At 43.5% G+C, this 21881-nt stretch overlaps 1 protein-coding gene across 5 annotated transcripts in view; it reads left to right on the top strand.

Moving 5' to 3' along the window:
- ACOT9 (acyl-CoA thioesterase 9) overlaps positions 1-16071 on the top strand; it is a 39418-nt gene extending 23347 nt beyond the window's left edge. For 4 of the 5 annotated variants that reach the window (XM_064573870.1, XM_064573868.1, XM_064573871.1 and 1 more), the window contains exons 9-16: positions 10118-10191; positions 13276-13343; positions 13890-14001; positions 14164-14254; positions 14430-14515; positions 14919-15006; positions 15154-15304; positions 15755-16064. In XM_064573870.1, the coding sequence (XP_064429940.1) occupies positions 10118-10191; positions 13276-13343; positions 13890-14001; positions 14164-14254; positions 14430-14515; positions 14919-15006; positions 15154-15304; positions 15755-15828 (744 nt within the window). In that variant the 3' untranslated portion in view covers positions 15829-16064. Of the gene's footprint in view, positions 1-10117; positions 10192-13275; positions 13344-13889; positions 14002-14163; positions 14255-14429; positions 14516-14918; positions 15007-15153; positions 15305-15754 lie in introns of all 5 variants that reach the window. The other variant, XM_064573872.1, reaches the window with a different exon arrangement.
- The last annotated feature ends 5810 nt before the right edge of the window (positions 16072-21881 follow it).

Raw genomic sequence — 21881 nt, 5'->3', positions numbered from 1 at the left:
TTCTCTGTTTGACTTCTTTCACTCAACATAATACCCTCCAGTTCCATCCACGTCGTTGCAAATGGCAAGATCTCATTCCTTTTGATGGCTGCATCATATTCCATTGTATATATATACCACATCTTCTTTATCCATTCATCTGTCGATGGACATCTTGGCTCTTTCCACAGTTTGGCTATTGTGGACATTGCTGCTATAAACATCGGGGTGCACGTACCCTTTCGGATCCCTACTTTTGTATCTTTGGGGTAAATACCCAGTAGTGCAATTGTTGGATCATAGGGTAGCTCTATTTTCAACTTTTTGAGGAACCTCCATACTGTTTTCCAGAGTGGCTGCACCAGCTTGCATTCCCACCAACAGTGTAGGAGGGTTCCCCTTTCTCCGCATCCCCGCCAACATCTGTCGTTTCCTGACTTGTTAATTTTAGCCATTCTGACTGGTGTGAGGTGGTATCTCACTGAGGTTTTGATTTGGATTTCCCTGATGCCGAGCGATATTGAGCACTTTTTCATGTGTCTGTTGGCCATTTGGATGTCTTCTTTGGAAAAATGTCTGTCCATGTCTTCTGTCCATTTCTTGATTGGATTCTTTGTTCTTTGGGTGTTGAGTTTGATGAGTTCTTTATAGATTTTGGATACTAGCCCTTTATCTGATATGTCATTTGCAAATATCTTCTCCCATTCTGTCGGTTGTCTTTTGGTTTTTGTTGACTGTTTCCTTTGCTTTGCAAAAGCTTTTTATCTTGATGAAGTCCCAATAGTTCATTTTTGCCCTTGCTTCCCTTGCCTTTGGCGATGTTTCTAGGAAGAAGTTGCTGCGGCTGAGGTTGAAGAGGTTGCTGCCTGTGTTCTCCTTTAGGATTTGGATGGACTCCTGTCTCACATTGAGGTCTTTCAACCATTTGGAGTCTATTTTTGTGTGTGGTGTAAGGAAATGGTCCAGTTTCATTCTTCTGCATATGGCTGTCCAATTTTCCCAACACCATTTGTTGAAGAGACTGTCTTTGTTCCATTGGACATTCTTTCCTGCTTTGTCAAAGATGAGTTGACCATAGAGTTGAGGGTCCATTTCTGGGCTCTCTATTCTGTTCCATTGATCTATGTGTCTGTTTTTGTGCCAGTACCATACTGTCTTGATGATGACAGCTTTGTAATAGAGCTTGAAGTCCAGAATTGTGATGCCGCCGGCTTTGCTTTTCTTTCTCAACATTCCTCTGGCTATGCGGGGTCTTTTCTGGTTCCATACAAATTTTAGGATTATTTGTTCCATTTCTTTGAAAAAAGTGGATGGTATTTTGATGGGAATTGCATTGAATGTGTAGATTGCTCTAGGTAGCATTGACATCTTCACAATATTTGTTCTTCCAATCCATGAGCATGGCATGTTTTTCTATTTCTTTGTGTCTTCCTCAATTTCTTTCATGGGTATTTTATAGTTTTCTGAGTACAGATCCTTTGTCTCTTTGGTTAGATTTATTCCTAGGTATCTTATGGTTTTGGGTGCAATTGTAAATGGGATCGACTCCTTAATTGCTCTTTCTTCTGTCTTGTTGTTGGTGTATAGGAATGCCACTGACTTCTGTGCATTGATTTTATATCCTGCCACTTTACTGAATTCCTGTATGAGTTCTAGCAGTTTTGGGGTGGAGTCTTTTGGGTTTTCCACATAAAGTATCCTATCATCTGCAAAGAGTGAGAGTTTGACTTCTTCTTTGCCAATTTGGATGCCTTTGATTTCTTTTTGTTGTCTGATTGCTGTGGCTAGGACTTCCAATACTATGTTGAATAGCAGTGGTGATAGTGGACATCCCTGCCGCGTTCCTGACCTTAGGGGGAAAGCTCTCAGTTTTTCCCCATTGAGAATGATATTCGCTGTAGGTTTTTCATACATGGCTTTTATGATATTGAGGTATGTACCCTCTATGCCTATACTCTGAAGAGTTTTGATCAAGAAAGGATGCTGTACTTTGTCAAATGCTTTTTCTGCATCTATTGAGAGGATCATATGATTCTTGTTCTTTCTTTTGTTAATGTATTGTATCACGTTGATTGATTTGCGGATGTTGAACCAACCTTGCAGCCCAGGGATAAATCCCACTTGGTCGTGGTGAATAATCCTTTTAATGTACTGTTGGATCCTATTGGCTAGTATTTTGGTGAGAATTTTTGCATCCATGTTCATCAAGGATATTGGTCTGTAATTCTCCTTTTTGATGGGGTCTTTGTCTGGTTTTGGGATCAAGGTAATGCTGGCCTCATAAAATGAGTTTGGAAGTTTTCCTTCCATTTCTATTTTTTGGAACAGTTTCAGAAGAATAGGTATTAATTCTTCTTGAAATGTTTGGTAGAATTCCCCTGGGAAGCCATCTGGTCCTGGGCTTTTGTTTTTTGGGAGATTTTTGATGACTGCTTCAATTTCCTTCGTGGTTATAGGTCTGTTCAGGTTTTCTGTTTCTTCGTGGTTCAGTTTTGGTAGTTGATACATCTCTAGGAATGCATCCATTTCTTCCAGGTTATCGAATTTGCTGGCATAGAGTTGCTCATAATATGTTCTTATAATTGTTTGTATTTCTTTGGTGTTGGTTGTGATCTCTCCTCTTTCATTCATGATTTTGTTGATTTGGGTCCTTTCTCTTTTCTTTTTGATAAGTCTGGCCAGGGGTTTATCAATCTTGTTAATTCTTTCAAAGAACCAGCTGCTAGTTTCGTTGATCTGTTCTACTGTTCTTTTAGTTTCTATTTCATTGATTTCTGCTCTGATCTTTATGATTTCTCTTCTCCTGCTGGGTTTAGGCTTTATTTGCTGTTCTTTCTCCAGCTCCTTTAGGTGTAGGGTTAGGTTGTGTACTTGAGACCTTTCTTGTTTCTTGAGAAAGGCTTGTATTGCTATAGACTTTCCTCTTAGGACTGCCTTTGCTGCATCCCAAAGATTTTGAACAGTTGTGTTTTCATTTTCATTGGTTTCCATGTATTTTTTTTTAAAAGATTTTTATTTATTTATTTGAGACAGAGAGAATGAGAGACAGAGAGCATGAGAGGGAGGAGGGTCAGAGGGAGAAGCAGACTCCCTGCCGAGCAGGGAGCCCGATGCGGGACTTGATCCCGGGACTCCAGGATCATGACCTGAGCCGAAGGCAGTCGCTTAACCAACTGAGCCACCCAGGCGCCCTCCATGTATTTTTTTAATTCTTCTTTAATTTCCTGGTTGACCCATTCATTCTTCAGTAGGATGCTCTTTAGCCTCCATGTATTTGAGTTCTTTCCGACTTTCCTCTTGTGATTGAGTTCTAGTTTCAAAGCACTGTGGTCTGAAAATAGGCAGGGAATGATCCCAATCTTTTGGTACCGGTTGAGACCTGATTTATGACCTAGGATGTGATCTGTTCTCGAGAATGTTCCATGGGCACTAGAGAAGAATGTGTATTCTGTTGCTTTGGGATGGAATGTTCTGAATATGTCTGTGAAGTCCATTTGGTCCAGTGTGTCATTTAAAGTCTTTATTTCCTTGTTGATCTTTTGCTTAGACGATCTGTCCATTTCAGTGAGGGGGGTGTTAAAGTCCCCCACTATTATTGTATTGTTGTCAATGCGTTTCTTTGCTTTTGTTATTAATTGCCTTATATAATTGGCTGCTCCCATGTTAGGGGCATAGATATTTACAATTGTTAGATCTTCTTATTGGATAGACCCTTTAAGTAGGATATAGTGTCCTTCCTCATCTCTTATTACAGTCTTTGGTTTAAAATCTAATTTGTCTGATAGAAGGATTGCCACCCCAGCTTTCTTTTGGTGTCCATTAGCATGGTAAATGGTTTTCCACCCCCTCACTTTCAATCTGGGGGTGTCTTTGGTTCTAAAATGAGTCTCTTGCAGACAGCATATTGATGGGTCTTGTTTTTTAATCCAATCTGATAGCCTTTGTCTTTTGATTGGGGCATTTAGCCCATTTACCTTCAGGGTAACTATTGAAAGATAGGAATTTAGTGCCATTGTATTGCCTGTAAGGTGACTGTTACTGTATATTGTCTGTGTCCTTTCTGGTCTATGTTGCTTTTAGGCTCTCTCTTTGCTTAGAGGACCCCTTTCAAGATTTCCTGTAGGGCTGGTTTTGTGTTTGCAAATTCCTTTAGTTTTTGTTTGTCCTGGAAGCTTTTTATCTCTCCTTCAATTTTCAATGACAGCCTAGCTGGATATAGTATTCTTGGCTGCATATTTTTCTCATTTAGTGCTCTGAATATATCCTGCCAGTCCTTTCTGGCCTGCCAGTTCTCTGTGGATAGGTCTGTTGCCAATCTAATGTTTCTACCATTGTAGGTTACATATCTCTTCTCCTGAGCTGCTTTCAGGATTTTCTTTTTGTTTATGAGACTCATAAGTTTTACTATTAGATGTCGGGGTGTTGACCTATTTTTATTGATTTTGAGAGGGGTTCTCTGTGCTTCCTGGATTTTGATGCTTGTTTCCTTCTCCCAAATTAGGGAAGTTCTCTGCTATAATTTGCTCCATTATACCTTCTGCCCCCTCTCTCTTTTTTCTTCTTTTTGGATCCCAATTATTCTAGTGTTTCATCTTATGGTATCGCTTATCTCTTGAATTCTGCCCTCGTGATCCAGTAGTTGTTTATCTCTCTTTTTCTCAGCTTCTTTATTTTCCATCATTTGGTCTTCTATATCACTGATTCTCTCATCTGCCTCATTTATCCTAGCAGTTAGTGCCCCCATATTTGATTGCACCTCATTAATAGCCTTTTTGATTTCAACTTGGTTAGATTTTAGTTCTTTTACTTCTCCAGAAAGGGTTTCTCTAATAACTTCCATGCTTTTCTCAAGCCCAGCTAGTATCTTTAAAGTGATGATTCTGAACTCTAGATCTGACATCATACTAATGTCCGTATTGAGTAGGTCCCTGGCAGTCGGTCCTACCTCTTGTTCTTTTTGTTGAGGTGATTTTTTCCGTCTTTGTCATTTTGTGCAGAGGAGAATAGATTAATGAGAGAACAAAATGCTAGCAGAGTAACAATGTCCCCAGAAAATACACTCTAAACAAATCAGAAAAGACCTGAAACAGTGGGAAAAGAAAGGGAAAGAGAGAAAAAAGAAAAAGAAAAAAAAGAAAAAGAGAAAGATAAAGATAAAAACAAACAAAAACAGACCAAAACAAAACAACAACAACAAAAAAAACAGAATGTGATCAAATATGTTCAGGCTGGTATATAGATCAGTGCCACACACTAGATTTGGGGTGTATTTTGGTCTGTTAGAAGAAAGTGCCTCCCAAAATTTTAAAGAAAGAAAAACTTATATATGTACAAAAATAAGGGTTGATATGATGAAGGGATGGAATATGATTGTAAAGATGGAAATTATAAAAAATTTTATAAAAGGAATTGATAAGAAATTGTTTGAAAAAAGAAAGAAGAGGATTTAAAAAAAGAAAAAAGAAAAAAAAAAGGGAGAGAATGTGATCAGGCAGGGGAGTAGAAAAAAACCATATACTAGAGATTTAGGGTATATTTTGATCTGTTAGAAGGGACTATCTCAAAATTTTAAAGAGAGAACAACTTATATATATATGCCAAAAATACGGGTAACTACTATGAAGGGATAGAATATGACTCTAAAAATGAAAAATAAAAATATTTTTTTAGAAAAGGGATTGATAAGATGTTGGTTGAAAAAGGGAAAAAAATTCAAAAAAAAAAAAAGACAGTTAAAAAAAAAACTTAACTTTGAAAGACTAAAGAATCATGGTAAAAAAGCCATGATTTCTATGTGCAGTATTCCCCTAGCGCTGGAGTTCTGCCGTTCTCATTGATCGGCAAACTTGGTCTTGGCTGGCTGTTCTCGCTGATCTTCTGGGGAGGGGCCTGTTGCCATGGTTTCCAAATGTCTTTGCGGGAGGCAGAATTGCCCCGCCCTTGCCCCCTCCCGGCTAAGTAATCTGCTCGGGTTTGCTCTCCGGGGCTTTTGTTCCGTGCGAGCTTTCTGTACAGCTTTGGAGGACGAGAGTGAAAATGGCGGCCTCCCAATCTCTGCCTCGGAGGAGCCAAGAACTCGGGGCCCCACTCCTCAGTGAACCCCCAGAGAAAAGCAGTCAGTCACTCCCGTCTCCCCGGTCTCTGGCCGCACTCCGTGCTCACCCGGCCTGTGACCCCGCGTTTCTCTCTCTGGCACCCGACCCCGGGTGGAGTCTCCAAACCCAGCAGATCCCTGCGGTGCACTCCCGCGTGGCTCCTCCTGGGGGAGGAAGGTGAGTCTCCCCGGATCTGCCGCTTGTTGGGTCCCTGCTGGAGGAGCAGGGGCCTGACTGGGCCGCGGATCCCGGTTTATGTCAACCCCGAGCTGAGAGCCCGCGCCTGGGCTCCGCCTCTGCAGCCGGCTTCCCTGCTCCATCACCTGGGAGCTCTGCCACACTCAGGCACCCCCGGTCTTTCTGTGACCCCGAGGGTCCTGAGACCACACTGTCCCGGAGGGTTCCACCCCCCGCTTAGCCACCAGAGTGACGTCCCTCAGCGGAGCTGACTTCTAAAAGTTCCGATTTTGTGCTCCGCGGCTCTATCATTTGCCAGAAGCGGCTGACGGAGGCCCCTCCCCCGCCGTCTATCCTCCCGAAAAACCCCTCGGATTCACTTCTCCGCACGTCCTACCTTCCAGAAAGTGGTCGCTTTTCTGTTCAGAGAGTTGTTGCTCTTTTCTTCGATCTCCTGTTGAGTTTGTAGGTGTTCAGAATGGTTTGATCCCTATCCAGCTGAATTCCTGAGAGGAGACGAAATCCAGGTCTCCTACTCCTCTGTCATCTTGTTCTGCCCCCCTATTTATTTATTTTTGAGAGAGAGAGTGGGGTGGGGGCAGAGGGAGAGGGAGAGAGAATCTCAAGCAGATTCCACGCTGAGCACAGAGCCCGACACGGGGCTCCATCCCACGAGGCTCCCCTTCCTCCCCCGGGAGGAGCTGCGCGGGAGTGCACCGCAGGGATCTGCTGGGTTTGGAGACTCCACCTGGGGTTGGGTGCCAGAGATAGAAACGCGCGGTCACAGGCTGGGTGAGCACGGAGTGCAGCCGGAGACCGGGGAGCCGGGAGTGACTGACTGCTTTTCTCTGGGGGTTCACTGAGGAGTACCATGTTATATTTGGTAAGGATGAATGAAAAAACAACCCAACCATTTTAATTACTTGGTACAATTGCCTGTCACACAATGACCACTAATCACATGTTGGCAATGTTAATTTATTATCATTACTATGGACGTGGTCCCAAATCTTTTCTGGGATTGACGTTCAGATCTATCTTTTGAGCTCCTGTTACATCTCTCCCCTTACGTGTGCTCTTGCTACCTCAAATCCAGTGTGTTACAAACTGAGTACATTAGCTTCTTTTCCAATCCTGATCCTCCTCCATTTTCCCCTTTGCCTACACAGCCTTTTGCCAAGTCTTGCAAATTCATCACCCATAACAACTCACCAGAGTCCTTTCTTGTCATACAAGAACCAGTAAGGCCTTGAATGAAACACAGGGGCCTAGTTAGCGAGTCTGCCTGCCTCTAGTCTGTTGTCTCTCTGTTAACTGTACAGATTTTTACTAGTTAGACATTCCAGAGCCGACCTTAAATCACATTGCTTTCCTTCTCAAAAACCTTCTGTGACCATTGTCTGTGCATTAAAGCCTAAACTCTTTTGACTAGTTGGGATCCAGGGTGCTCCATAAACTAGCTCCCACCTACCTTTCCAACTGTATTCCTGCCAACTTACCATTTCCTAGAGCTTGCTGCTGGACATTCTGAACATTCCAGGAGTAGAGAGTTGTTCATTTTTGCATGCTTGACACTATTAGGTGTTCATTATAATAAACCATAATTTAAACAGTGAGTTGGATGAGTATCATTGCTTATGCTTTTTTCTTTGCCTGAAATGCTTATGCTCTGGCTGCACATATCCACATTCCACCTGCGCTTCTGGATCCCCTCATGCTCGGATGCTTCCCTCGTCCTTCTAGCTCACAGCCCCTGTTCCTTCCCCATGACTCATTCCTCAGTACCCTTGCTCTGATCCTTTCTCCTGGCACCTGCGAATCTCTTCTCCACCAAGTGGCATATGAACACATCTTTTTGTCTTCTACCAGGCTATGCATGTCTTAACAACAGCATCTGGGTATGAGTCGCTTAGCCCACTTCTGGACGTCCATTCATTTCTCATTCACTTAGCCCTTGTTCCTTGAGTGTCTGTTCTGTGCTAGGCATACAGCAGTGAGCTACACAAAGTTTCATTCTCTTAGAGCTTACATTCTAGTAGTGCTCAGTCATTTTCTGCCTTAATTCATCCACCAGCAATTACCTGCTATCTGCCGGTCTTTGTGCTAAGTGCTAGGGATGCAAATGTGAGCAAAAACGGTCTTTGTCCTCAATAGGGAGTCAGTCACGTATATACATGACTGTGATATACACACAGTCCCCAACTTAGGGTGGTTTGACTTCTGATTTTCAGCTTCACGATGCTGTGAAAGAGCGTTCAGTAGAAACTGTACCTTGAAGTTTAAATTTTGATCTCTTCCCGGGCGAATGATACGCAGCATACCAGCGGCCGTGGCCCCCCAGGCAGCCACATGATTGTGAGGGTAGCTGACTCATAGCTTGCAACCCGCCTGTCCACATTCAGCCATTCTTAAAGAACTGTATTCAATCAATTACCTGAGGTACTCAGTGCTTTGTTATAAGATAGGCTTTGTGTTGGATGGTTTTGCCCAACTGTAGGCTAATGTCAGTGTTCTTGAGCACGTGTACGGTAGGCTAGGCTAAGCTGTGATGTTCTCCAGGTTCCGTGTATTAAACACATTTCAACTTAATGATATTTTCAGTTTGTGATGGGTGTGTTGGTGTGTAATCTCATGGTAAGTCAAAGGAGGTCTGTAGTATTTAAGCATCGTGCAGCATTTCTCCACAGGGACACTGTCAGCATTGCATGTAGGAAGATTCTTAGTGATGCAGGATAGTCCCCTGCGTTGTGAGGTGTCTAGGTTACCTCTGCCCCCCTAGCGACGTCCCTCAAGTCATGTGGCAACCAAAACCTCTTCGACACATACCCAAATGCTCCCAATAGGGGTGCTATCCATCTCTGTTATATTGAGAGCCACTTTTAGGGGAGGATTTCGTTCCCATTCTCATGGCAAACCAAGGAGGGAATGATGGCCTCTGTCTGGGGAGGAGGGACGGGGCAGGGGTGGGGAGGAGTGTCCTGTGGAGGGCGGCTGTGAGGAAGGCATCAGGCATGGGCCTGGACAGGACGAGTGCACTTCCAGGACCTCCAAGTTGTCAGCTAGGGCAAAAGGTGCAGGTGTGAGGGGGCTGTTCGGTGAACGACCAGAGGGGAATCTGGGCTGTGTTGTGGAAGGCTTTATGTGTAGTGCCTGCAGGCTTAGAGCAGATGCGGGAAGAAGGTTGAGGGGGAGGGTGATAGGGGCCTGAACGGGCAGCAGGGAGGAGGATGAGGGGTGAGGTCTGTGGACGAGCGAGCCTAGTGTACCCCCAGCTGATGACGGGACTTCACGGTATAACTTCCCTGGAAGTACAGACTCCTAGAGGATAAGAAGTACCTTAAAACCTCAAAGCCTTGTGCAATTGTAAATATGTCCCTCAACCCACAGGATTATCATGATCCTCGCCTCGTCGTTGGTACACTGAAAACACTAATGTCTGTGAGACCAGTGGGCCATTCAGCTGGCTCTGTGTGCTGTCATGAGGACCGGCAGGCGTGAAGACCACTGGGGTGCTGCGTGCTGCTGGACAGTTCAATGATGCTGATGCAGAGGGTCCCTCTGTGACCCTTGCCCTTGAGTCTCAGTCATGCGCGGTTCCAAAGCCCGTCGGTCGTGGCCATCCCAGCCCTTCTCACCTGGATGCTGTTTGAATTTTAGGAAGTCTCTCTCCTCTCCCACACCACAGGTTCCTTGGTCACGCTGCCGTTCACCCAGAGCTTAGTTCTGCAGATGGTGGTTAATGAATGCACTTTTCTTTTTCTAATTGCAGCCTTTCTCAAAGCATGCATGCTAGCTGTTAGAATTGTAGTAGGTCTTCCCAGTAAATGCATTTCTTACATCTGTATTTTCTTTCCATTGTTCTTTAGTTACATGGCAATGGATTTTGTCCTGTTTTGGATGCAACATTTGTAATGGTGGCTCGTGATTCTGAAAATAAAGGGTAACTGCTCTTTTTTCCTAATTGTTTATTTTGAAAATTTCAAAGAGACCTAAAACTAGAGAGACTATAAAGAATTTCCATATACCCATCAGACTTAGAATTTTTAACATTTTTATTGCCATATTTGCTTCGTCTGTTTCTTCATACTATATTATTTTCTTTGTTATATTTTAAAGCAAAACTAGAGAGAAGACTATAAAGAATTTCCATATACCCATCAGACTTAGAATTTTTAACATTTTTTATTGCCATATTTGCTTCATCTGTTTCTTCATACTATATTATTTTCTTTGTTATATTTTAAAGCAAATCCCAGACATAATGACCTTTCATCTCTGAATACTTTTGTGTAGACATCTCTTTAAAGATGAGGATATCTTCCTAAATAAATACATTACCATTAGCGTCCCTAACAAAAATAAGAGTAAGTTTGTAATATATTCTCATGGTCAATTTATATTCAGTTTTTCCCAGATATCATTTTAATGATCTGTTCGAGTCAGGATCCAAACAAAATTTACATACTACATTTGATTTTTATGTCCCTTAAGCCTGTTGTTTTATTAATAGCTTTATTGAGATATAATTCACATACCATACAATTCACCTATTGAAAGTGTGTAATTCAATGACTTTTAGTGTATTCACAAAATTGTATGATCTCTTAAGGCTTTTTAATCCAAAATAGTTGTGTGTCCTGCTGCCCCCTTAGTGTTTTAGATCAATTTGTTGAAAGGCCAGATGGAGTCCTCTGTACGGTGTCCAACTTTCTGGATTTGTCTCATGGCTTCCTCATGGTATTTTTTTTACTTGTTTCTCTATCCCTAGTATTTTCTCTAAACTGAAGTTAGATCTAAAGCCTTGGTTAGATTCAGGTTCAGCTTACTTGATGAGAGCATCTTGTAGGTGATGAGATCTGTGTATCTCAAATTGTAATGTATCTCATGTTGTATCATATCAGGAGGTACAGATTGTCCCACTCATAGCGATGCCAAGATTGGTGCGTGGTGGTTCAGTAGTGACTAAACTGGTCTTTTCATTATAGGGTTCACTTGATCCTCTTATGATCAGCAATAATCTGCAGGCTCTAGTAGGGTGCAGGGTGTACCCCGAGTATACTTTGTCACCCTGTGAATAGCTAGCTCCCTATCAGTCTTTCTCCAGTGCTTTGAACGCCATCGCTAATCATTGCTTTAATCATTAAGGGATGTAAACGATTCTTAAATCCTGTCTTGTCTTCTATATTTACTACCTGGAGTTCTAGAAAGAAGAGCTTTCCTTTATTAGCTAGGGCAAATGGTTTGTAAAGGAAAGTGAGGATTGTTTCATTCTTGCCCTTTATTTACACATTTTCCTAATAATGAGTTGCTTGACTAGCTAGTGATGACATGGTTTGTCTACTTTTTGGCTTTTTTAAAAGTGTCATTGTGAATTCATGGATTTTAATGGTATGTATTTCAGTAAATTGCAGCCCTTGTTCTTCCTGGTGCTCAGAGTGTACCATCTTTGGGCGGTGGGAGCCCCTTTAAGCTTGCTCCTGTGAAAGCTCTTTTGATATTTCCCTGCTAGTCTTCCTGTTCTCTGGTACAGTGGGATATCTTGGGCTCATCTTATAGATTTCCCGCCTCAGGCCTGGAATCAGCCATTTCTCCACAGAGCCCTGGGGTTCCCCTTAGCGAGCACTGGTGTTTAGAGACCAGAATCCGGGCACCAGAACTGTACGTTGTTACTCGTTTGTCACTGTCTCTAAGCCTTTTCAGTGGACAGAGCTAGGATGTCTGTTAAAAAGCAACAAACACACACCCAACCTCATGAGTTTATACCCTCAATTCCAAGTCAGATTGAACTTTACAGATTTTGACTGCTTTGGCTTTCTACTTTTTTCCTCTTGTGTTTTTGGTTCCTAACCAGCAGTCACGCCCAAGGCAACGAAACGGAGAAATCCTGTCAAACTGTTGAGGTGGTGCTGGGTGGGAGGGAATGGAACAGGATTGCTGTTGGTACAGGACAGTCTAGGGGCCTGTGGGGAGTCTAATTTGGCTTAGAAACTTGAAGGAGGAGTCTGCAATGAGAAGTCTCTCCTGCTTCATGGGGAGCTGATGCGGAAGAGCGAGTTAGGATCAAACCATCCTTTGGTGACTCATGTGAGCGTAGAATGCAGCCACCCACTCTTCACTCCTGCTGCCAGCCCAGCTGACCTGCTGCTGCTGGCTGGCCTGGGGTTCCTTGCCAGCTCTGGAAAGGGCGGGATTTAAAGGTTCTCTCGCAGCTGATGCTTTTGAATTTTCTGAGCTGCCATTTCAGTATGTTTGTTTCTATCGTTTCCATTTTGAAAACTTTGCCACCTATGGAGAGGTAGAATAATGCAGCGAGCACTCATAAAGGCTTCACCTACATTCACCGATTACCATTTTGCCTCCAGCCTTATTCTCTGGCCCTCTCTCTATAAGTACACACGTGGACGCTCTTTCCCTGAATCATTTGAAATAAGTTTTGAGACTACTTCACCCATAGATGGTTCAGCATGTACCTCCTGATAATAAGGTCATTCCACTACACAAACTCGATGCCTTTATTGTAGCCAAGAAATTTAAGTGATACTATCTAAGATACGATCCATATTCAAACTTTGCCACTTGTCCCTAGGATGTCTTTTATAGCCCTTTCCCCTGAGTCAGGATCTGATCAAGGATCATGTACTGCATGTAGTTAGCATGTGTTTTAAAAAGAGTCCCCCTGCCATTTTCTGTCTTTTAAGATGTTGACATTTTTTGAAGAGTCCAGGCCAGGTGTCCTGTAGAATGTTCTACGGCCTATTTTCACTGTTTCCTCGTTACCGCCATCAGGTGAAATTTTTTGGTGAGAGGCAGTATCCTTTTTATAAATGTGAACTTTCTAGTGTACGGACTGGTCCATAATTGGAAAGCTCCCCAGTTGTTCCAGGGTTATTATGGGAAGCAGTCAGGCAGCATTACCCAAGACCAGCAGCAAAGACTTTTGAAATGAGTGGGTAATTGTTCACCTTCCATATTTACTGGGGAATGACACCTCTTAAGCTGTAATCTTTTCTTTTCTTCTCTTTAGGCCGGCGTTTGTAAATCCACTCATCCCTGAAAGCCCAGAGGAAGAAGAGCTCTTTAGACAAGGAGAATGTATATTAATTTGTTTATAATGTAAAGATACAGTTTAAAAAGCCCATTACCTGTACTGCAGAGGAGGTTGTGGAAGAGTATGGATGGACTCCTCATGCCAGTCACGTGTCTTACTCATGCCAAGAATTTACGGAAATTAAAAATACCTTATTTTTTTTCCATTGGAGTCCAGAGTTTGAACAGTTTTATCAGTTAGACAATATTCATTAAGTAAAATAATTTGCTTTCTCATTTTTTAATAAAATGGGAAATGGATCAGTAAAATAACAGCTGGTCAGGGCTGTAGGTCAGGATGGTCTTTACGTGTGGTCTTAAAGTGTTCCCACACTGAGCCAGTATAATTTTCATCTGGAGGCAGAGAATCGCCAGTCACATTATGAAGCCTCAGCAGCCTTCTCTGGGATATATGTGGAATTTCCCGTGGGCTTTTCAAAATCTAGAAATGCTGCCTTTGTAGGGTCCAAGGCAGCCCAGGTCAGGAACCCCAGTGCTGTTCGGTGACCCCCCCCCCCACTAACTGTAGCTCCTTATTGTCCTGTGTTCCAGTGAACAAGGGGAGAAGGGTTGCCTTCAGTGCCAAGTCATTACTGAAAATGGCTCCCAGTGCTGAGGAAAGGAATACTATCCATGAGATGTTTCTTCACACGCTGGATCCGAAGTAAGTTAGCATGGTGAGATTGCAGGTTGCAAAAGCATTTACACCTCGGCCCTCTCCACAGTTACGCCTGCCTCAGCATACTGGGAGTTGTTTGCAAATATTTTACTTGTCGGCAGCAAAACCATGGCATTGACAAGGTTTACTCAATCTCCGTTTGTACAGGACTGTAAGTTTTCAAAGTCGAGTTTTGCCCCCCAATGCAGTGTGGATGGAGGATTCAAAACTGAAGAGCTTGGAAGTTTGCCACCCACAGGTATTGTCAGTTAATGAAAAATCTTTTAAATAGGATGACTTGCATTCGTGGTTCTCATGTAAAATCTGACACACCGTGAAACTGACCTCCGTTCTGCAGCACTGTGCATTCCTTCCTTCTGGCTTTGAGGGTGGCCATGAGCTTGTGTCTGTTAATCTTATTGTATGTCCAATAGGAGCGCAACATTTTCAATCGGATCTTTGGTGGTTTCCTGATGAGGAAAGCATATGAACTTGGATGGGCTACTGCTTGTAACTTTGGGTGAGTTGGATTGAAGGTGGTTTTAACTTCTGAGAAGCAGTGTGTACTATCCCATTGAATTGAAGCACTTTGGACCAGTCTGTATGTGTTGGGGCATATGCTCTGTTATTAAATAAATATTTCCGTGATACCAGCTGCCTTTGATGTTACTTTTCAAAGGCTGGCTCCGCCTTTTTCAGTACGTTAATGACCTGAGAAGGGGTGATGATCGGCAGGAGGGAAAAGGTAGAGGGGTGATCTGGTCTCAGGGGCATCACTTACCATTTCTCACTGGTAGGATTATTTCCCCCTTCCCTAGGCTTATTCTTTGATCATTTAAATTTTGCTTCAGCTGATTGTTAGGGGAGAAATAGAGATCATCTGCATTTTGTGCTTGACCCCAGTTCTGCCTTTTGTCTGTTAGTGGCTCCCGACCGTTTGTAGTCGCAGTGGATGATATCATGTTTCAGAAACCCGTAGATGTTGGATCGTTGCTGTTTCTTTCTTCGCAGGTAGGTGTGCGATGAGAGATGAAAGACAATTTTTTATCATTTGGGCCTAGAAGAGAAGTTGTTTTTTTCTAAAGCCACTGTTTCTCTTAAGACTGCCTCCCCCGCTTGCTAGTGCCCTTGACTAACTGTCATGTCTAAATCTCCTAGGTTTGCTTTACTCAGGACAATTACATTCAAGTCCGAGTACACAGTGAAGTGGCCTCTCTTGAGAGTAAAGAGCATATGACCACCAATGTCTTTCATTTCACGTTCATGTCGGAAAAAGAAGTGCCCTTGGTTTTCCCCAGAACGTATGGAGGTGAGCAGCAATGTCTGCTTGTCCCTAATGAATGGAAGAACTTTCAAAGCTACTTTTCTTCTTTTCGATTGTTGTAGGAAGTGTGCCGATGCCTATTAGTACAAGAGCGGGTCTTTAGAAGATTGTGCTTTTGAGGGGCAGTAGCCCTGCAGGCCCAGATGCCTCTGGCCTGCAGGCGCCTGTCACTGCCCTGCCCGACTTGCCTGTTGTCGGAGGGGTTGGGGCCAACTGCAAGCAGCCACTGGTGGTCAGACTGGCCTGGCCCTAGGAGAGGGGCGAGAGTCAAGGCCCACTCCCCCAGGAGCCTTGCACGGCCCTGGCCCCACAGGGCACGCCCAGTGCGTTTTGCACGCTCCTTGCTGTCCTTGTGTTCCCAAGTAGTCTTGTGTTCGTATGATGATTTTGTAAGGTTCCACGGGTTTCTTCACGGTTCTCTCTTCTGTGTTTCAGAGTCCATGTTGTATTTAGATGGGAAGCGGCATTTCAGTTCCATGAGCGTACCGGTGAACTTGAGAAAGGACTAGGAGCCCTAGGAAAACCATGCTGTTGAAGAGCAACTCTCCACACTGACATAGAACCTGAGGGAGGCCTGATCACGTGCCCTGGCTTTAGTGTTTATTCTTGTCCTCCAGAGAGAAGAATGTGTTCAGCCTTTAGGATGATCAGAAAAGCAGACTGAGAGGGTAGCTGGGTGGGGCAGAGGGAGGAGGAGTTATTAAACAATAAATACTCTCAAGACAATTTAAATTGTGACCCTACCGTGTTGCCTCCTGTGTGGTCGAGAAATGGGGGCAGAAGGCCTTGGTCCACAGTTGGAAACAGTTCTTTTCTTACACTTCTCCCAAACTGTCCGGATGTGCGCTTTCCTGCCAAGGTGTTTGGAGGGCGCTCCTTAAACCTCACCTTGGCGGCAGTTCCCCTGTGCTAAGCCCATCAACCCGACATGATTCCTCTGTGTTTTGCCTCTCTCTGCTTCCCAGCTTTTTTTTTTTTTTTTTAAGATTTTATTTATTTATTTGACACACAGAGAGAGACAGAGAAAGAGCCCAAGCAGGGGGAGTGGCAGAGGGAGAAGCGGGCTTCCCACTGAGCAGAGAGCCCGATGCGGGGCTTGATCCTAAGACCCCGGGATCATGACCTGAGCCGATGGCAGACGCTTAACCAACTGAGCCACCCAGCTGCTCCTGCTTCCCAGCTTTTGTTGTTAGCAGAGGGAAGATGAAAAGTCAGGGTGAAGGGATCCAACAAAAGGTAAGGCATTTGGAAGGATTTGTGGGAAGCTTTAGATCTAAAGCCATACTAAGAGGAGGTGTTCAGAGATGATCCCGATGAGGACACACAGGAGCCAAGTGTTCATTCTTTTGTTCGCCGGACAGCTCTTCAGCACACTCAGCTAGGGGCTGGCCAGGATATAGCTGATCCAAAAATAGGAACAGTGATCATAGCAGCTGCGGATGCTTACTGAACACAGTCCTAAGCACTTGACATGTACACTAGAGGTAGGTTCCGAAACCCCCTCAGGTTAGTCCACTCAGGATACGGAAGCACAGAGAGGTTAAGTAACTTGCTCACGGTCCCACAGCTGGTAAGTGGTGGTGCTAGCACTCAGAGCCAGGTGGTGGGCACCCTTACCAGAACACTGTACTGCTTCTTGGGAATCTAGCAAGGGAGGCTGTGTCCGGTATCACAGGGTCACCTAGGAACCCAAAGGGAGGTATTCCCATGAGTCTTGCTGAGACAGTGTCTTCCTTGATGGGACGGGAGGGTGGTTGAGTCCGCAAGAGACAAAACCCAGGCTGTACAGAAGAAGAATCATCCCAGAGCAGGTGCTCCTGGGAAGGAAGCGATCCTTAGTCTTGGTTCTAGATCAGTGATCGCAAACTTGGTTCTGCCACAGAATTAGCTGGAGAGCTTTCTTTTAAGAAACAAATTTCCTATTGGGGCGCCTGGGTGGCTCAATTGGTTGAACATCTCAGCTCTTCTTTTCAGTCCGGGTCGTGATCTCAGGGTTGTGAGATCGAGCCCCATGTCAGGCTCTGCGCTCAGCGGGGAGTCTGCTTGAGATTCTCTCTGTCCCTCTGCCTCGGCCCCTGCTTGCACTCTCTCTCTCTCAAATAAATAAATAAATCTTTAAAAAATGTTCACATTATTATAATATTTCCTGGAGTCATGGTGAATATGAGCAGGCACTTCTGGCATAGTCAGGGGAACAGACCCAGGTCCCCAGGAGGCGTGCTGTTGTCTCTCGGAGAACAGTCCGTGCTGCACTGCCGTAGCTTGCTCGCTCTGCTTTTTGTTTCCCTGCGCTGCCTGTGCTACCGTCCTGAGCTGCTCTGGGCTCTTCGGTACAGCATTTTGCATATTCACCTGTGACTCGGTGACCCTGGGAGTTGTGCGAATGTGGTCAGTGCAGGGCAGTTAAGAGACCTCCTGTATGCTGTTGTATAGATTATACATTTGAGCATTTATTGCTCTATTCACTGAAGGTCTTTCTAGAACTTTTCTTGCTATTCTAAGCAGCGTTACACTAAATATTCGAAATAGCTGAAATACGTAACCTTGAAATGCCTTCCTTAGGAAAATTGTAGAGAGGTGATGTCTGGTTCCAAATAGTATGCACATGTTGAAGGCTTTGAATATCCGTTTCACATAACCTTCCAGAACAGTTGGACACCTTCATTTACTCATCAATTTCCCTAAAATTTGCCAAATTTTATCCTTTTTAAACTAAATCTTTGTCATTTTGATAGGTGAAAAATGACATTCGTTAATGGCCTTTCTTTGAATTCTGCTGAGATTGAACTTTAAAAAATTGCTTATTATCTTTTTAAATTACTAGTTCAAGTAATTTTATATATCAGAATCTTAACTCAAAATCTGTTACCTGCCAATATGGGTTTTCATATGATAAGAACAATTCTCAGAGCTAGAATAAACAATTCTAAAATTTGTATGGAACCAGAAAAGACCCCAAATAGCCAAAGCAATCTTGAAAAAGAAAAGCAAAGCTGGAGGCATCACAATTCCAGACTTTAAGTTATATTACAAAGCTGTAGTCATCAAAACAGTATGGTACTGGCACAAAAATAGACAGATCAGTGGAACAGAATAGAAAACCCAGAAATGAACCCACAACTCTATGGTCAATTAATCTTTGACAAAGAGGGAAGGATATCCAGTGGGAAAAAGACAGTCTCTTCAACAAATGGTGTTGGGAAAACCAGACAGCCACATGCAGAAGAATGAAACTGGACCACTTTCTTACACCATACACAAAAATAGACTCAAAATGGATGAGACCTAAGTGTGAGACAGGACTCCATCAGAATTCTAGAAGAGAACACAGGCAGCAACCTCTTTGACCCTCGGCCATAACAACTTCTTATTAAACATGTCTCCTGAGGCAAGGGAAACAAAAGCAAAAACTATTGGGACTTCAAGATAAAAAGCTGCACAGCGAAGGAAACAGTCAACGAAACTAAAAGACAGCTTACGGAATGGGAGAAGATATTTGCAAATGACATATCTGGTAAAGGGTTAGTATCCAAAATATATGAAGAACTTACACAACTCAACACCCAAAAAACAAATAATCCAGTTAAAAAATGGGTGGAAGACACGAGCAGACATTTTTCCAAAGAAGCCATCCAGATGGCCAATAGGCACATGAAAATAAAAAGATTTTCATTTTTAATACAGGACTTTAAGAAGATAAGATGAAGCAAACTACAAAGGGCATACAGGAGGCTCTAGATATTTAGTGTTTTGTCCCTCTTTAAAGAATAGTGAGTTTTGGGCACCTGGGTGGCTCGGTTGAGTGACTGCCTTCGGTTCAGGTCATGATCCTGGAGTCCCTGGATCGAATCCCGCATTGGCCTCCCTGCTCAGCAGGGAGTCTGCTTCTCCCTCTGACCCTCCCCCCTCTCATGCTCTATCTCTCTCGCTCTCACTCTCTCTCTCTCAAATAAATAAAATCTTAAAAAAATAGCGTGTTTTTAAGTAGACCCAGCACTGTTATGTGTTTAGCATGGAATTTCCTAGTATGGGCTGGACATAGTTTTGTACTGAATTGTCCATGCTGAGATACCCCAAATTTACTTATTACCATGTTCTTTGCTTTTGCTTAGGTATTTCTTCAGTGGGCAGTCTCTGAGGATGGTGTCTTTAACACTGGTTTTTTGGAAGACTTCATGCTTAGTATGCTTTGCACTGTGTTGTGTGTACCCATGTGATGCTGTGGATCCACTTCTTGCGGAATCTGAACACTCCGCATGTTCCCTTTGCTCCCTGCGTTTTCTGTGATATGATCTGCTTTCTCTCATCTCTTTGAATAGGGCCAGGAGCTTGACTGCTGAAGAACTGGAGTCTTCCCCACACTGTCACCCCAGGGAGTCCAGCATTTTATTTTTCTTTTTGTAAGTTTGTGCAGAGAAAGAACTTTTATCTTTCTAAAGACATGGTTGGTTTGTTTGTTTTTTTGAGAGAGAGAGAGAGAGAGCATGCACAAGAGCGCGGGCGGGGGCGGGGAGGCAGAGGGGGAGAGAGAGACTCTTAAGCTGGGCATGGAGCCCAATGCAGGTCTTGATCCCATGACCCTGACATCATGACCTGAGCTGAAATCAAGAGTTGGATGCTTAATGGACTGAGCCACCCAGGTGCCCCCTAAAGGCATATTTGATTCCGAGGGATGGTGGGCCCTCCCGGAAGGTTCTTTTCCACGTGGCGCTGGCTGTGGTCACTTAGGCAGCTGTGTGCAGCTGGGAGCATGTGTGGGACTGGAACATCTTGCACCTCAGCTGGGGTGGCTGAAATTGCTGGCGGCTGACCAGGCCTGTAACAGGCGGGTTGGATTTTTTAAATGGTGGCTAACTATGCCTCTCAAAGCCATTTCCGTGGGGGGAATGATCAGTGGTGTCATGGGAGTTGACAAAGACGAGCACTGGGTAAAGGCCAACAGTGGGATGATTGAGAGGTCGCTGGTAAGAAAAGTTTCAAAATGTGAGCTGGGTGGGAAAGGGCTGAGTCATTCCAAGTGTTCTGCTCTCTTTCCTGGGTGAATTCCTCGGATGCTAGTGCTAATGAGATACTCTTATTTTGTTAAAGATTTTATTTATTTATTTGAGAGAGAGAGCACAAGTAGGGGGAGCAGCAGAGGGAGAAGGAGAAGCAGACTCCGCAGAGCAAGGAGCCCGATGTGGGGCTCAATCTTGGGACCCTGAGATCATGGCCTGAGCCGAAGGCAGCCGCTTAACTGACTGAGCCACCCAGGAGCCCAATGAGATACTCTTTTAAAAACATTTTATCAACAAGTCCGATTGGGAAACACTACATCAATTACCTCTCCTCTGGTAGTTTTTAATGCATATTAGGTTACAAAAGACACTTTGAAAAGTAGGCCCATAAGAACACCTGTTTAAACTTTATTTAATCAGCTTTCATGAAACTCATTTGACCATGGACCTTTTTTCTTATTAAAACCTTTTAGCAGGGGTGCCTGGGTGGCTCAGTCGGTTAAGCATCTGTTTTTGGCTCAGGTCATGGTCCCAGGACAGAGAGCCTGCTTCTCCCTCTGCCCCTCCCCCTCCTTGTGCTCACTCGCTCTCTCTCTCTGTCAAATAAATAAATAAAATCTTAAAAAATAGCTTTTAACAAATTGCACACACACGAAGAGTTTTTATAACTTACAAAGTCGGGGTCCTGCTCTCTATTCTATTTTGTACTGTGAAAAAGCAGTGTGGTATGTTGTCCAAAGAGTAAATCTTTATGCCCTCTTTTGCTAGGAAGAATCAAATATTAGTGTTATGTTTCTGAAAACCAAATGTAGGATCTCATAGTAGATCTGAGTGACATTTCCAGCTTTCAGCTGTTGGCAGTCTTGCTTTTAATGGGAGTGTAATTGCTTGTTGTTACTGCTGATGTGGTAGAAAATGTTAACTTGTAGGAACATGTGTTTAACTTTACAGCAAATTCTGAACAATAGCCTTGTAGCATTGTACCTCCTTACAGATGGGAAGAGGGAAGCAAAAGGAAGTGCCAGAGGGGGACGGTGAAGGTTAGTTTACATTTGCCTCCATTTTAATACCAACAATCCAAGTTTGTTACCAATTTCTGTTTCTGGGCCAGAGTCTCAAGCTCAAATTCAAGGTTTTATGCTTAACATGAAAACATTTGGGAGTAATTAGGCATTCTTTATTTGGTTACAGAACCCCATGGCAACTTGTATGTTGGCAAAGTGCTGCAAAAAATTGGTGATAAGATGTAATCATCATAAAATAATAATTTTTATATATGGCTAGCATTGGAGTCCTGCTATGGGTTAGGCACTGTACTAAGGACATTCAAGTGTAGTTTCTCCATGAATCCCTACAGTCACCTTTTGAGGTCACTGTCATTGTTACCCACATTCTGCAGATGAAAGTGACTTCCCAAAGCCCTCCTGTAACTGGTCTAGAGTCCTGCCCTTTTACACATTTCATACAGCTGTTACGATAAAGGTTTAAGTACTGATTCTATATTTATGTATCTGTATTATATATAACATATAATAACATATATATAAATATATAATCTCAGGATA

Source organism: Mirounga angustirostris, unplaced genomic scaffold (assembly GCF_029215605.1).
Source record: "Mirounga angustirostris isolate CCGP_5_RB_7025 unplaced genomic scaffold, mMirAng1.0.hap1 SCAF_11, whole genome shotgun sequence".
NCBI classification, from domain to species: domain Eukaryota; kingdom Metazoa; phylum Chordata; class Mammalia; order Carnivora; family Phocidae; genus Mirounga; species Mirounga angustirostris.
Note: the sequence above shows the minus strand (reverse complement) of the source record. Positions and strands in the feature narration are given on the sequence as shown.